The 15878-nt window shown below is 62.2% G+C and overlaps 1 protein-coding gene across 2 annotated transcripts in view; it reads right to left on the bottom strand.

Annotated features, from left to right (window-relative positions):
• Nucleotides 1-15878, bottom strand: part of MACROD1 (mono-ADP ribosylhydrolase 1) — a 152236-nt gene that overhangs the window by 2608 nt on the left and 133750 nt on the right. For both annotated transcript variants that reach the window (XM_059070738.2, XM_067037557.1), the window contains exon 4: nucleotides 12124-12153. In XM_059070738.2, the coding sequence (XP_058926721.1) occupies nucleotides 12124-12153 (30 nt within the window). The remainder of the gene's footprint in view (nucleotides 1-12123; nucleotides 12154-15878) is intronic.

A 15878-nucleotide genomic window follows, 5' to 3' on the forward strand; every position in this document is an offset into this window, starting at 1 on the left:
AACTGACGCCACCTAGTTACAAGAGGCAGATGCGATCCCGGCCTTGAGCTAGGTCTTCCAGCTCCTTCCCTGCGCCACGCGGGGAAGGTGATCCGGGCCGCGCAGGTGTCTCCGGGAGTGCACCCCAGCTCGTTAACGACCCGCCTCGTTAGTGCATCCGGCTTAATTGGGGCCGGGCCTGGGCTTGTTTATCCGAGGGCGGCTCTGGGGCTTCGCTAGCGACCTTGGGGACCCGGACCCTGATAAACAACTTGGGCACCGGCGTTAGAGACGCTTCTCTTGTCCGACCTCGCTCCCACCCGCGGCGCCGAGGGACAGGCGGGGTTCGGCCTTGTCCCTCATTGGCTGCCGCACCTTGGTAAGCCCCTTTCCCCGCTCCCAGATCGTCCACTGCCTCATCTGAAAATTAGGCACAGTGACCGCCCCGCCCCCGCCCCGCCCCGCCCCCCTCCGGCCTCAGGGGAGGCGTTAACATCCTGGCCAGGAGAACATGACCCACCTCTGGCAGGTCCCCAGCTCCGACTGCACCCTAGGCCTGTGCCAAGGGCTTCTTGGACACGGAGCTCAATGCTCTGCAGCAGGAAAGGACTATCATTTCCTCATTTTACAGATGCGCAAACCAAGGCCCTAGCTCCTTCATCACAGCCCTACCCTCAACATCTTGGCACAGGACCAGGGACACCAGCTGGACCACCCCCTTTTCTTCTGTTTTCTTTTATGCCCTGTGAGCCCAATTAAACCTAATTTTGCGACTTCACTCAGGGATGGCACCAGGCGATTTCCCAGAGCGTCCCAGGAGTTGGGGTGGGCGGTTGGGGTAGAGGAGTTGGGGGAACCCGGGGAGGGAATCTGGGACTGGGTCCCCCGCCTCCTCCTCTCGGGCAGGGATGAGGATGGCGGCACCCAATGGGAGGGGGTGGAGAGTGTGGGGCCCTGGGCTGTGTGTCCAAGGCACAGTGGGTGTACAGCGTCCACGTGCAGTGTGTCTGTCCTGGGCGGGGGTGCCAGGCGACCCACCCAGCACGGTGTGCCACAGCAGGGGCTGTGGAGCTGCGCAGCCTGGGTTCAGATGCCAGCTCTGCCCGTCACATTTGTGTGACCCAGGGCACTAAACCTCTCTGGACCTCGACTGCCCCATCTGTAAAATGGGATAATAGTAGTACCCACCTCATAGGAGTATTGGAAGGATTAAGTTAATTCCTGTAACGTGCTTAAGGCATGAGTGAAGGCGACGCCAGTGTTGGCTATTACTAGGTCAGTGAGACTGTGTGGGCGGGTGCCCAACGTGTATACCAGGGAGCTGGGTGGGAGGTAGCGTCCAGGGCATACAGGGTTAGCACAAGGACCTGCCGGAGCTGGCTCACCTGGGGACCTCCCAGCCCTGCCCCAGTGGTCTCATCCACTTGGCACCTGGTTGCCTGCCATCTCCCCGTGCTGTCCACCCTGCAGGCGACCTTGGCCCACTGTGGGGGCCGTGTGGAAGTGGCGCTCAGCGAGATCCGTGTTTGAGGGGCTTATTATTTCTTGCAGAAGCGGACAGGCCTGCCGCCAAGCCTTTGGGGCTGACCTGGGGGCATGAGGGGGGAGGAGGAGGGAGGAATTGGCACGGGCAGAGCCCTCGGGCTGGAGTCCCCCGAGCAGCACGCAGAACAGGGCCGGGGCCACGTGCAGGTGCCCAGGGAGCAGTTCTCCCAAAGCAGGGCTGAGGGACAGGCCCGGGGTTCCACCCCTGCTCACCCTTCCCCCAAGAAGCCAGTGCCCAGACTGGCCCTGGCACTCAGGGTTTCAGCAGCCAGGCCCCCTCCTGCCCCCACTCCCTGTCCACACAGCAGCCTGTGGCTCTCCCATCCCTGAGTGCCAGAGGAGGCCCCCAGCCCGAAGGGCCGCCCCTTCCCATGTCTCCCACCATGACCTGCACCTCCCCTGGCTCTGACCCACAGGCCCAGTCCCAGCTCTTCCTTGGGCTAAGCTGAGCCCTGGAGACCGGAAGGAGGAGGCTTCCTGGGGTCCCATCCAAAGACAATGTCCTTCCTCCCCACTCCCCACTTGACCCTGCGACAGCTGGCCCTTGGGCCTGCCTGGTTAGGGGGTGCCCAGTTCATACCAATTGACCCTCGGTTCCCTCCCTGGTCAGCCACATCCAAAAACCCTCTAAAGCAAGTATACACCAAAAAAATTAAAAACAAAAAACCCTCAAAGCTCCAACTTGACCCCCACCTCACTCCGAGTCACCAGAAAACCTGGGGTCTCTCCTGGGGAGACTGAGCCCACATGGGTGGTAGGGCCTTCCTCAGATGTCCCTCCACTAAGGTCAAGGCTGAACCCTTCCTCTCCTGGCAGATGGCCCTAAGGCCACTCTGTCTCCCTCCTCAGCCTCCCCGTCGCTCCTCCACCTTTAAGGTCCTAGGTCTGGCTCCTTATAATTTCAGCCTCAACAGCTTCTTCTTTTTTTTTAAATAAATTTTTAAAAAATTTATTTATTTTTATTTTTGTCTGCCTTGGGTCTTTGTTGCTGCACGCGGGCTTTCCTCTAGTTGCAGCGAGTGGGGGCTACTCTTCGTTGCGGTTCACGGGCTTCTCATTGCGGTGGCTTCTCTTGTTGCAGAGCATGGGCTCTAGGCCCGTGGACTTCAGTAGCTGTGGCCCTCGGGCTCAGCAGTTGTGGCTCGTGGGCTCTAGAGCGCAGGCTCAGTAGTTGTGGCGCACGGGCTTAGTTGCTCCGTGGCACGTGGGATCTTCCCGGACCAGGCCTGGAACCCGTTTCCCCTGCACTGGCAGGCGGATTCTTAACCACTGCGCCACCAGGGAAGTCCCTCAACAGTTTCTTGGTGAGCAAGGCGCTGAGCCATGTACATCCACCGTCTTATTTGGGCCTCACAGCCTGGCTGTGCTATTATTTTTCCTGCTTTAGAGTAGAAGAAATTGAGGCACAGAGAGGGTGAGAGACTTGCCCAAGGTGACACAGCTGGACTGCTCTACTTCCTCTAGGACCATGAAAGGACCTGTCTCTCCGTTCCCTCCTGAGCCTCTCTCCCACCCTGGCTGGCTGTCTACTGTTTGCCCTCCTCACCCAAACACTTTGGGAAGATGTTTTGTCTAGGCTGCTGTCTCCTCACTGCTGGCCCCTGCAGCCTGGCTCGTGTCCCCTCCCCACATCTACATGTCCCCCTCCTGACAGAGGGACTGCTTTGGGGACCTTTGGCTGCTGAGAAGTCTGGGACCACTCTTCTTGCACGACTGTTCAGCTGCACCCACAGGCTGACCACTAACTGTCTCCATCCGATCCAGCAAGGCTGCCTTGGAGACCTGCTCTCCCTGTCCTCCTGCCTCCCTGATCTCTTCTGTCTGGGGGCCCTGTCTGCCCTCTCTCTGTTCCAGCCCCGACTCTCCACCCTGGTCCAGGCACGTCCCCCAGAGAAGCCAGCCACCCCCGCTTGGAAGCCCGCCCTGGCCTCCTGCCATCGGTATGGCCTCCACAGCCCTGCACTGAGCCCTCAGGAGCATCAGCTCAGACTCAGCCCCTGCCTCGCAAGTCCAGGGCCGGGAGGGCGCTGGGAGAGGGCAGGGCCTGGAGCTGGGCCCTCCTCAGAGCCAGTGGAGGTGAAGCAGACAGGCTCCCGCGGGGGCCATTTGCCAAGGCGCTTAGGATATTTTGGCCGCTATTTAGAGTGCTGTAATATTCATGAAGGGAAGATTAGATATTTAAATTTATTCAGCAATAAATGCATCTCAGTGGGGGAGCATTCCTCATGCTAAACAAACAAGCAAGCAGGGGCTAATTAATTATTTACAGGAACACAAGGAGGCCTGTGGCCTGGGGGAGAGGAGGGCAGCTGTGCCCCTGACAGAGGGCAGGAGACCCTGGCTGGCCCTGGGCCTACCCCTCCTTCTCCCCCCCGCCACCGATTCCCCTCCACTGTCCTGTGGGTCTGGCCCCCCTGCTCGCCCCCTTCTGGGATTTCTCATTCCAGAAATCCTGCCCACAAGCTTGCTAGTAGCTTTGGGCCAGTCGCTTAACCTCTCTGAGCCTCAGAACTGGCCTCAGAAAGTTTGTGGGGAGGCCTGAGGTTTGCTGAGAGGTGGCCTGGCTGGGGGGCAGTGGGAGACTAATTAAAGGCCAGAATGATTAAGCAACTCGTCCAAGATCTCACCGTTACAGGAGAGCAGAGGCTCAGAGTCGCTTCCCCAGCCTCCATCTCACAGGAACAGGGACAAAACTCGTGGAGGCAAAGCCACTCTCGGCCAGGTGGGGGTTGTGAGGTCTTGCCTGGGCAGCCCCCAGCCCTGCCCTGTGGGCTCCTGTGGGTCCCCAGGGCAGCGGAAGGAGAGGATGGGCCTGGGCAGTGCCCTCCCAGGGTGCCAAGTCTCAGAGCCTCTGAAAGGAGCTCGCTGGGGCTGTGTGGGCCACGGCTCCTGGTAGCAGAGCAGACCTGGCCTCGAGAGACCCAAGGCCCCCTCCCCCCAGCTCTCCCACCCCTCCACCAGGTCCCTTCACCTCCCTGTGCCTCAGTTTCACCTGTACAAGCTCAGTAACAGCACCTCCCTCTGCATTTGGTGTGAGCGTTCAGTGCGAGATGGTACCAAAGGGCCCTGCACGTTATCACATGTTGCCCCATTTTACAGATGGGGAGACCGAGGCACAGCCACGGACTCCGTAGGCAGAAGACTCCTCCCCTGTCCCTCATGCTCTTGGGGTCCCCTTTGCCCAAGGGATGAGACACACTGCCAGGTGGAAATGTCACCCAGAAAGCCCTGGCAGAGAGAGGGCTGGGGAGGCAGAGGGGTGAGCTTGAGGCCCACGGGGCCAGGCGAGGGGTGTACCTCTCGAGCCGGGAAGGCACCTGGGTCTGGGCTCTCGGGACCACCTCCCACTTAGACGTCTCACCCCACAGGCCCCAGGGGCTGGGCACCCGGCCCGAGAACCCTCCCGCCCCAACCACGTTGGTGCAGCCTGCAGCTGCTGCCCATCCCAGCCACCTGCACAAACGCCGAATGCCAGGGCTGAAAGGGGGCAGAAGCCTGAGACGCCGCACCCCCAGGCCCCTAACCTGCAAGGGGCAGGCCCAGCCATAAAGCCTGGCCAAGTGATCCAGCCCAGGGCCTCGGGCCCCCTTCTCTCTGGCCCTTCCCACACGCTTCATCTCTGGCCTCCATTTTCCTCCCAGGCCCAGGCCGAGACTTGGGATCCTCAGCCCCACATGATACCCCATTGCCAGAACTGCCTCGGCCTCTGCCTACACCCTCCTGGTCACTCATTCAGTCAGCAAACCCGTGCCAGCCCCTGCTCTGTGCTAGCCTTGGGCTCAGCCCACTGTGGGGGGCAGGATGCAGAGCCCACCCTCGCCAGGACCCACCCTCAAGGGGCCAAGGCGGGTGGGTGCCCCAGGGAGATGGATGAACGACAGCTCCGCGATGTGATCTGAAATTCATTAAGGGGTGAGATCAGCTCCTTAAATGGGGATTTGGAAACATTAGGGCTTCATTATGTACACAACGGCAGCGCCTCATTCATCATGCAAAAATCACTCCCGTTATTAAAAATCCCCCTGGCAGCTGCAGGCAGGGGCTTGGAGGCATCTTGCCCGCTGGGGGCAGGGCACGGGCCCCAGAGGCTGAAGCTGGAGTCCCTGCCCTTGTCTCTCCCACCCAGGGAGGGCTGGCTGAGGGGTGGGGGTGGGGAGAGCGGTTCAGCTCAAGGGACTTGGTGCCTCAATTTCCTCATCTGCAAAATGGAGATGCTAACGGCACGTGTGCCCCACAGCGCTGTGACGGGGGTGAGATTCTGCAGGGAGAGCTCAGCAAGGCCCTGGCATCCATGCAGGGAGCACTCCGCGCGTCTGGCAGCTGTCAGCACCTCCTCCTCCTCCTCACCTGGGGCCTTTACTTGGGGGACCGTGTCACTCTCCCGCTCATGAAACCTCCCATGGCTCCCACAAGTCCATGAAATAAAATCATCAACGCTGAGCAAGGCTGGGGCTCCCTCTGGCCTCCGCCTTAGATGACATCCGGCCTCTGCGTGCCCCCCCCCCCACCATCCTCGACACAGGCATTGGGCAGTGGGGAGGTGGACCCGCCAGGCGCCAGGCCCTGGGCGAGGGAGGCGAAGTGCGGCTCTAATATCACCGCGGTGAAACAGCAGAAGGAAACAGACTCCAGAGCCAGAGGAGAGGGAAGGGAGCTGGGCAGGCATGGGTGCGGTTCAGGGTTGGGGTGCTTCTGAGGAGGTGGCACCTGAGCAGAGCCCTGAGTGATGAGAAGAAAGGCTTTGGGGAGGTCAGGGGAGGAGGGGTCCAGGCAGAGGGCTCAGCAGGGCAACAGGGGGAGAGGTGGGAGGGGAGGGCTGCATCCGCAGGAACCATCGCAGTGGGAAGGGGCCTCCGGGGCCCTTTGCTGTGCCCTCGTCTGGGAATGCCCTTCCCCTCTCTGCCGCAGCACGGCCCCCTGCCCCAGACAACTGCTGGCCACACCCGCCCCATGCACCCACCCGCCGCAGCCTGGCACGGAGCCGTGCTCAGGATTGGCTGGTCAGGCCCACGCAGTCTGGCCTGGAGAGGGCCACGGGGGCCCCCTGTCTGTCTGCTGTGCCAGGCCCCAGCTAATCGGGGCAGAGCCGGGAAGCAATCACAGATCAGCGGCGCTGGGCGATGGAGATAGTGCCAGGTGGAGGTGCGCGGGATGGCAAGTGAGCTGCGCAGAGGTCGAGGCCTGAATCCTGAGAGAGAGAGGCGGAGAGAGTGCACGTGCCGGAGGAGCCGCGTGGAGGAGACAGAGAGATGGAGCGAGAGTGAGATGGCAAGAGACAGACCGAGTGGGGGCAAGGGAGACTCAGACGGAGACAGAGAGAGGAAAGAGGGTGCCCCCCGCCCCCCGGACTCATGGGTCCCTGTGTGGAGAGAGGAGAGGCTGGGCCCCGGGGGGCAGGTTCTGCCCGAGCCATGTGCCTGCATGGTGGGTGGGGGAGGAATGCACACAGATACCTGGGCTGGGGGGAGGCGCCCCTGGGCATGGCCGGGCCACCAACAGGTCCCCACTGAGCACCTACTGTTTTGCAGGAGGTGGACAGACAGATGCCCTGTGCAGCCCCTTAGTGGGGGAGTGTGATGGGGAGCAGTTGGTACTTAATCACACAAACAAGAGTCTGATTTTCTAGGGTGACAGAATACCGGCCCAAGAGGGGCAGTGTCTGCTGTGGCCCAGTGCCTGCTGCGTTCCCGCACTGAGGACAGCACCAGGAACCTGGCAGGCCCCTCAGTAAATAGAGCAGTGTGTGGGCGTGTGTATTTGTGTGTGGGGGGGTGTTGGGGGGCTGCTGGTGGGAGGGGCTGCCCTGACATGGAGATAACTAGGTGGGAAGGTGTGGTGGGCGGGCACAGGAGCAGCATGTGCAAAGGCCCTGTGCCAGGACAGGGCTATGCCGGGAGCCGAGCCACTTCTGGCTTCTCCCTGGTGTGAGATGCCCGGGACCCTGCGGTGTAAGGGACACACAAATGGACTTGCAGTGTGGCATAGGGAGGAGGGCGTGCAGAGCCGATAAGCAGGAGGGCAGGGTGGCTGCGCCCTCACAGGCCTGAAGGTTTGGGTGGGCCCGCTGACCTCCGGAAGGGAGGGTCCTTGGCAGTGGCTGTGTGTGGATGGGGCTCCATCCTGCCCTGCCCCTGCCAGGGACCTGCCTGACCCCAGCCGCCCACCCCTTGGGCTGGCCCCCGGGGCTCTGGACAGGCGGGAGCAGAGATGGCCGCTGCAAGCAGAGGAAGGCGGCCCTGAATTAATCTGTCACCAAAGCTTGGCCGTGGCAGGCGCAGTCATGATTTAGATGAATAATTGAAACGCTCCGATACATTTATTATCCCTTTAGTGTGAAAGTGGCAGAGAAAGACGAGGGGTAATTGAAAAAGAGTGCACAAATCTCCACCAGAAGGCTAGCTCCTTATCGCCGAGTAAACATTTCAGTCCCAATAAACAGGAGAGACACGCGTCAGGGCCCTGTCGATTCCCATCCTGATTTAGGGCCCGCCTCCCTTCCTACCATACAATAGGAGAGTATTTGTTCACAAAAATTTTTTATGGAGCCAGTAAAAGGCTCTCCAGGAAGGAGGCGGGAGCAGGAGTGGGCCTGGCAGTCCCCAGGCCTGACGGTCTGGCTGGGTAGCTGCCCCAGCCCTGTCAGGTCTCCCCACCGCAGACACTGGGCTCTCTACCTGGGGGGCCTCTCCATCCCTCTGTACCCGACGAACTCCTATGCAGTCTTCGGGGCCCAAGTCAAATGCCCCCTCTGTTGGGAAGACTTCTACCGAAATGGAACTCTTTGAGGGCAGGGTCAAGTCCTGAGCCCCAGGGTTTGACACAGGTGTCCTCCCTGGCTCCATATACACACACACTCAGAAAGAGTGCTGGGAAGGAATGGGGAGTGGGGGGCCTTCACTGTGTTATAAGACCACCTACCTTGGCCTCAGGGCCTGGTGGGTGCCCAACCTCAGTGAGGCAGGCCCAGGGGCCCTGGACCCTTTGGGTTAAGTCCTTTTGGCCCCAGCGGCCCCTGGGGGTTCCCACTGAGGTTTAGGGTGACAGAAGACTCCCCTACATACTTGCTGTAAACACCGCGGTTCCCTGCACCAAAGCCCTGCCGGCCAGCCTCAGCCCCCCTTTTAAGAGCTCCTTTCTGAACTGATAGCTGCCCTCCCCCAACAGGACTGTATGAGAACAGGGGCAGGCTGTTAGTCCCCAGCTCCTAGGGCACACCCAGCACACAGGGGTGCAACTAACCACCCCATAAAGGCTGATCTAGGGGCCTGGAATCCCCTGAACCCTGTTCCTGGGGAGAGTATGTTCTAGTGGGGAGAAAGGCAATAAAAATAAGCATAAAACACAAGCATGTTGAAAGGGCATCCATGCTCTGGGGTCAGGCACAGGACAGGGCAGAGCATCATCATGGAGGGCTGCGCTGGCTGGGGGAGTTTTCAACAGAGTGGCCAGGGCAGGCTGAACGGGACCAGCGCTTGTTAAACGCATGGGTGGTGGCTGGATAGGTAAATGGGTGGAAGACCAGGGTCTGTCTGGGCAGAGGTAGATGGGGACCCAGACCCCCCAGTCCCAGGCTGCCCCTGCCTGTGCCCTCCCTCCTGGCAGGTCGGGGCGTTAAGGCTGGATGGACCGGGGGCGGTAGAGGGTACAGGGGGCAGCTGTGAGAGCAGAGGACATCCCGGGGGCCCAGCGCCTGTTTCCATTCCCATCCCAGGTGGACGCCAGGCCCCCACAAGCCCCAGCCTCTCCCTATCCCCTGTCCCCTCCCCGCCACCTCCGCCTTGTTCCAATCACATTAGCAGAGTGACAGCCCCGGTGAGCACTGGCAGCGGCTCCATAAATCACGGCCGGCGTTAAGAGGCTGGACTCCGGGCCCACTTCCTCCTGGGTCCCAGCCCACCCCCATCCATCTCTGCGTCGGTCAGCCTGCGCTTGGGGCCTGCTCCAGCCTCCTCTCACCCTCAGTGCTGCAGGAAAGGGAGCTAGAGGGACCCCACTGGGCCTCCGCCCTCAATCTGGCCAGAGCAGCTGTCCTTTGACCTCCCAGAGTGAGGTCACCAGGCCATCTATGAGACACTCCCTGCCCTGCCTGAAACCTCAGTGGCTCCCACTGTCCTCATCAGCAGGTCCTTTGCTTGACATGTAAGGCCGTCCCTGCCTTTACCTGTAGTGCATTCATTCAGTTATCTATCAACCATTTATTGAGCACCGACTGTATGCACCAGCCCCAGTCCTGAGTGCTGGAGATACAGTCATGCCTTCTGGAGCTATATCGTTCTCAGGGGGGAGACAGACAATAAACAATGAACATAATAAACCAGTAAATTATATAGCACATTAGGAGAGAGGTGCTTGCAAGAAAATAAAAACTAGAGCAGTGTGAGGGGCCTGGGGAGGTGGGGCAGGGGCGGGGAGCTGCAATTTCGAGGGTTCAGAGTGGGCCTCACTGAGTAGATGGCACGCAAGTAAACACTTGGAAGAGGTGAAGGGAGCAGCCACACGGCTCTGCGGAAGAGCATTCGGGACAGAGGGAAGAGCCAGTGCAAAGGCCCTGAGGCAGGAGAGGGCCAGGTCTGCTCCAGGAACTGCAGGGAGGTCGGTGTGGCTGGCACAGAGTGGAGAGGGCCAGGCAGTCTGACAGGTGCCTGGAGACCCTGTGGGCCGTAGGAAGGAGGTGAGGTGAGAGCCCTGGCAGAATTTTGAGCAGAAGAAGGGTGACGAACTGACTTAGGATTTACAAGTCCCACACCTTTCTGTGATCCTTTGTCTTCCTAACTGAAAGGCTAAAAATCCAGCTCCTCATGTGGTCTCTGAGGCCCCTGAGTCCTCTCCCGTCTCCCCTCCTCCTGGCTGGGCTCCGACCACGCCAGGTCTTGGAGTGTCCCCCCCCACGCTCTCCCTCACTCCAGGCTTCACCGCTGCCTTCTACGCATCCCTTGGGTTCCAGTGGAGGCACCACCTCCTGCAGGAGCCTCCCTGGTCCCCAAGCCTGCACACTGAGCCTGTACGCCTCATTGAGCACCCGCCCCCAGCCCCCCCAGCGCACAGACCACCCCGTGTCGTGGTGGTGATCCTGTCTGGACTGTGAGCTTGAGGAAGCAGTGACCAGGCTCCTTTGGTGCCCGGCAGAGCTGTCCAGGCACTTGGCTCAGAAGAGGGTCCGAGGCTTCCCTGGTGGTGCAGCGGTTGAGAGCCCGCCTGCCGATGCGGGGGACGCGGGTTCGTGCCCCGGGCCGGGAGGATCCCACATGCCGCAGGGCAACTGAGCCCGTGAGCCATGGCTGCTGAGCCTGCGTGTCCGGAGCCTGTGCTCCGCGACGGGAGAGGCCACGGCAGTGAGAGGCCCGCGTACCGCACAAAAAAAAAAAAAAAAAAAAAAGAAGAGGGTCCGAGATGGGCCTGTCTGTGGACCCCCAGTCCCTAGTGAAGCCACCTCATTCTGTGAGGCCTCCAGGGTAGCTGTGACCTCCACAGGGACAGCTGGAGGAGAAGCAGGGGAGGGAGGGAGGGAGGGAGGGAGGGAAAGCATCTCTAAACACAAATAGGCTCCCCGCGCCCCCCCCCATCCCGCATCCTGGCCGGTCATCAACAGCTCTTAATGCTGCTCTTATTTATTCCTGACCTTCTACGCCCCTTTTATTTTTCCCCTTTTAAAACCTGGCCTGGGCCCCGCCACCGCTGCCGTAAGCACACCCTGGGATTTATCCGACGGCGCATTAACCCCTGACCCTAGCTCACCAATCGCCTGCACAGACAGCGGGCGGCCCCGCCAGCCGGGGGGTGAGGGGCTGGGGCCGCGGCTGGTGTGGCCAGCCTGTGCCGGGCTGGCCGGGCACCGGGGCCACAGGGACTGTCGCCCCACCCCTCCCCGCCGGCACCTGCGGACCTTGCCCTGCGCCCCTGGGGGCCGGGCCCACGCCGACTTCCAACGCCCCGCCCACCTGGCCTGCCGGAACCCCTGCTTCCCGGTGGTCTTTGTCGACAGTGAACACACACGCATTCTCGTGGGCTCGACCGTTGGCGGAGCTCCCCCTGACTTGATGAGCACTTGTCCTGGAGGCAGAGCCGCCCTGCGAGGTTGCAGGGCAGAGCAGAGACGCTAATTTTGCCCTCACAGGTGGCGAAACTGAGGCCAAAGGGGCGCAGGGCTGGCCGAGGGCCCGTGGGCGTCAGGGGCAGGGCTGGGCTTTCCTCACCACACCTGTGCCCCGGCCGCCCAACGACCCGGTCCCAGGCCCAGTCCCTTGGAAACCTCAGGGGGCCCCCCAGCCCCCAGTTACAGTCCAGGAGGCCTCTGCTCAGAGGGTGGGGACCTACCCCAGTCACCCAGTGCTGAAGCAGCCGGGCCTGCCAGCCAGGTGTCCGGCTTCATCCGCAGTGAGGGCGAGGCCGGGCGGGGCCGGGCGAGGCCGGGCAAGGCCGATGGGGTGGGAGGCGGTACAGAAGGGCAGAGATGGAGAAGCGGGGAACGACGCACCGTGGGGACGAGGGGAAGGCTGCGGGGAAGGCGCGTGGCAGCCAGCTGGGCTCCGCGGGTGGAGGGGCCCGGAGGAGAGAAGCAGACCCCAGCCAACCCCCAGGCCGCAGGAAGGGCGTACTCACCGCCGCCGCCTCCGAGCAGGGAGCTGTTGGCTGCAAGAGAGAAAGACGAAGGCGGTCAGTCGGGGAGAGGTTGGTGGGGCGTGCAGCTGCGTGGAGGGGCGATGGGGGGCCGCCAGCCAGGCCCGAGGGCCAGCCCGGGTCCCTGGGCACAGGGTCCCTGAAGCAGGGGCAGATAACCAGGAGGTGGAGGGGGCTGGGACTTCTCTCCCACTGAGGCTCCCAAGGGGCCTGGGGTTGGTAGGGCGGTGGGATTGGGAGGTGGTCTGCTCACCCGGAAGCAGCTGCATGTGAGGTCTAGAGCGGCAGACGACCCTCGGCCGCACGTATCCTTCATTCACTCGTTCTCTTTCTTTCTTTTTTTTTTTTTTTTTTTTTTTGGCTGCGGGATCTAAGTTCCCTGACCAGGGATCAAACCCGCGTCCCCTGCATTGGGAGTGCGGAGTCTTAACCACTGGACCGCCAGGGAAGTCCCTCACTCATTCTTTCTTCCCACAGGGTCTCCCGAGCCCCTCTGCACCAGGCCTGGTGCAGAGATGCCGGGGAGACACAGCTGCAGCCACTAGGAACAAACTGCATGGCTGCAGCCGTGGTAAGCACCGCCCAGGGAATGAGGGCTGTGAACCAGGGCTGGGAGCCTAGTGGACGACAGCACTCATGTGCGAGGTCAGGACCCCACCCGGGGCAGCGCAGGGAGGGTCCAGGGCACTGGGACTGGAACCGGACTGGAGCAGATGGGTGACTTGTGAAGGTCAAGGCAGAGAGAGGGCTCCTCAGCTGCGCCGGCCCCTGGGCCCCCGTACCCTCGACCAGAGCTGGACCGCCAGCTGCCGCGGCTGCCCTGTCCGTCTCGCTCTGCCTGGCCAGCTGCCCTCTCCGGCCTCCCCACGGGGCCGACGCAGGGGCAAAGCGAGGCTGGCAGCCTCTCCATCAGAATATGAGGGCTGTGCGGGTCAGCGCCCCCTCCCAGCCTGGGCTCCAGCTTCTTCCGGCCACACAGCTGCCTCTGTGTGAAGCACTGATGCTAATGAGTTCAAGTGATGGGCGAGAGGGGGCAGGTACGTTCCCCAGGCCCAGGTGTTGCCGGGTGGGGAGATGGGTCAGCTGTGCCTCAGCCCCTCTGGCCACAGGCGTCCTGGCTCCCAGGCGGGACCTTCAGCTCCGACACCGCCGTGGCATCCCTCCCTGCCTTCCCAGATCCTGTTGCAGCCCCTCTGTAAGAGGGGGACACGGAAAAGAGCCCAGGCCAGGACTGGGGGCCATTTCCAAGCTGGCCCGGCCGTAGGCCCGGGGTGCTCTGCAGAAGCTGTGGACGCGGCTAAGCGGTGTCAGGTGGCTCTGAGTGGCTGGTCTCCCAGAGCTGACAGCTCTTCGCTTGGGGAATAATTAATTCCACAGCCCGAAAACCCAGGGCTGCAAGTTGCCACGTTACTTGCAAGATTAATACAAGCAGCTAATTAAGATGGAGAGGCGAGGAGCGGCTGGGCGCTCCCAGAGCAGCGCTGGGGGGCCGCGGGGAATGTGGGCGGAGGCGGGCTGAGCAGGCGGGTGAGGCAGCCAGAGCCGGAGCCGGAGGGAGAGCGCGAGCAGGACACGGACCACGCGGGATGCCCAGGCAGACGTGGCAGGCCGCTGGGGGCTGGGCCCGCAAAGGCTTGGAATGTGGCCTCTGCCCCAGGAATGCACGTCGCCAGTGACCCAGCGAGGGCTGTTTGCCAGGCACAGACTGACCCCATTTACTGTCATAACAAAGCCACAGGGGCAGTGCTGTTGCTCCCATTTTACAGATAAGAAAACCAAAGCTCAGAGGTTGAGCTGCGTGGCAGCAGGATTGGAACGGGGTCTGTCTGACTCCAAAGCCAAGCCCCAAATCAGGCCAACCTCGAAGCGGACTGCTGAGGGACTGTTGGAGGGAGGCTTCCCCTGCCCCTGCCGCCCCCCAGGGCTGGGGCCCACCTCCTCCACATCAGGCAGAGCACACAGTAGGCCCCTCGGATGCACTCTTTTTTGTGTGTGTGGTATGCGGGCCTCTCACTGTTGTGGCCTCTCCCGTTGCGGAGCACAGGCTCCGGACACGCAGGCCCAGCGGCCATAGCTCACGGGCCCAGCCGCTCCGCGGCACGTGGGATCCTCCCGGACCGGGGCACGAACCCGTGTTCCCTGCATCGGCAGGCGGACTCTCAACCACTGCGCCACCAGGGAAGCCCTCGGATGCACTCTTGACCCGCCTCCCACCCCAGCAGGTTGGCTGCAAAGATGAGGGGTCGGACGTCTGGAGAGCTCTGCCCTGGAGCCAGTGTGGGAGGCCCAGGCATCTTAGGTCGGCGCGGGTCCAGCTCCCGAGGCCCTTGGCTCCCAGGGCAGTCCTGGCGGCTGTCGGAAGCTGCCCTGCACGGCCCTTCCCTGCTTCCCCCCATCACCTCTCTCTCTTAATTAACACCGGCCGCAAACGAGCTGGCTCCCGCTGGTGGAGAGCTCAGTGTCAAATGCACTGGCAGCGAGCCTCAAAGCGACGGCAGGGGAGGGGCGCCGACCTGCTGTTTTGCAGGCCCCTTTGGAAGGAGATGCCAACATCCACTTGCCCTGCACCCCCTAAACCCCACCGAGTGTGGCCCTGCCCAGGTGAGGGGACTGGGGTGGATTGGCCCAATGTCTCATCCAGGGGCTGAGGAGAGAGGTGAGCCTGGGGCAGAGGCTGAGCGGGGGGAAGTGGGGACCAGGCAGCCAGGTGGCATTACCTGCCACAGGTGGGAGAGGGAGGTGTGGCCCAGCACTGGGGGCTCAGACTCAAGCTGCACGGAGGACCTGGTCACCAGCCTGTCCCCAGGTTCAGCAGGTATCCCAGGAGGCCAGTCTGCAGTGTCCCCTTCCCCCAGCCCACCAGGCCCGGCAGTCCCATGGCGGGGCTCAGGGAGAAGGGCTGCAATCTGATGGTCTAGAGCCCGTTCTCCTGCTCCTCTTTCCCTTGGGCCCCTGTCTGGCCCTCTCCCCAGGGGCCTGGACACCTGGTCACATGGTGCCCCTATAGGGCGGCCCGAGGCACTCACAGCTGGGAGGATGGCCTGGAGGCTTGGGGGGAACACGGAAAATGGGAAGCAGTACCAAAGATACCACAGGCGGTCCCGTGGGTGTACCGCCCAGCCTCCCATCCAAAGCAGGGCAGTTTCAGGCCTTCCTGCTCCCCGGCCCGGGCTGGCCCTTCCCACCTCACCTCTCCCGCACGCTCGCTGGCCTTGAGTCTCATGCTCCCCTCCGTTTGGTTTGAGGCTCTAAATCACAACTGGTCATTAGTCCATTTTTCCGATGAGGAAACTGAGGCTCACGGCCTGACTGGTGAGGGGAGGAAAGGGGTTTGAACCAGGATGGCTGGTTGTCACACCCATTTTCTTAACCCCTGCACCCTCCCTCTGTCGGAAAGGGCCTCCTCGCTGAGGCGGGGTGATGGGCGAGCAAGACGTGGACAAGCACTGGACCTCAGGTCCAAACCAGAGTCTGTAACACAAGCCCCACCCCAAGGACCCAAACCTGCCCCAGCAAAGCAGGGCCATCAAGCTTGTGCGGGGGGAGCCACGCCTGGCCCTTGGGTTTGAGCAGCGCTTGAGGCTTGTTCTGGCTTTGTGGCGGGCAGGGGCTCCTGGGCCAGAGTGTGCGCCTCCGGGGCCGTGAGATGCCTGGTCCGAGCCTGCCGTCCGAGTTGGCTTGTCGGCCCCCATGCGGGGCGAGGTGGTCCAGCCCTGCCGCGGCCCCTGCCCGTGGAC

This window comes from Kogia breviceps, chromosome 7 (assembly GCF_026419965.1).
Source record: "Kogia breviceps isolate mKogBre1 chromosome 7, mKogBre1 haplotype 1, whole genome shotgun sequence".
Taxonomy (NCBI): domain Eukaryota; kingdom Metazoa; phylum Chordata; class Mammalia; order Artiodactyla; family Physeteridae; genus Kogia; species Kogia breviceps.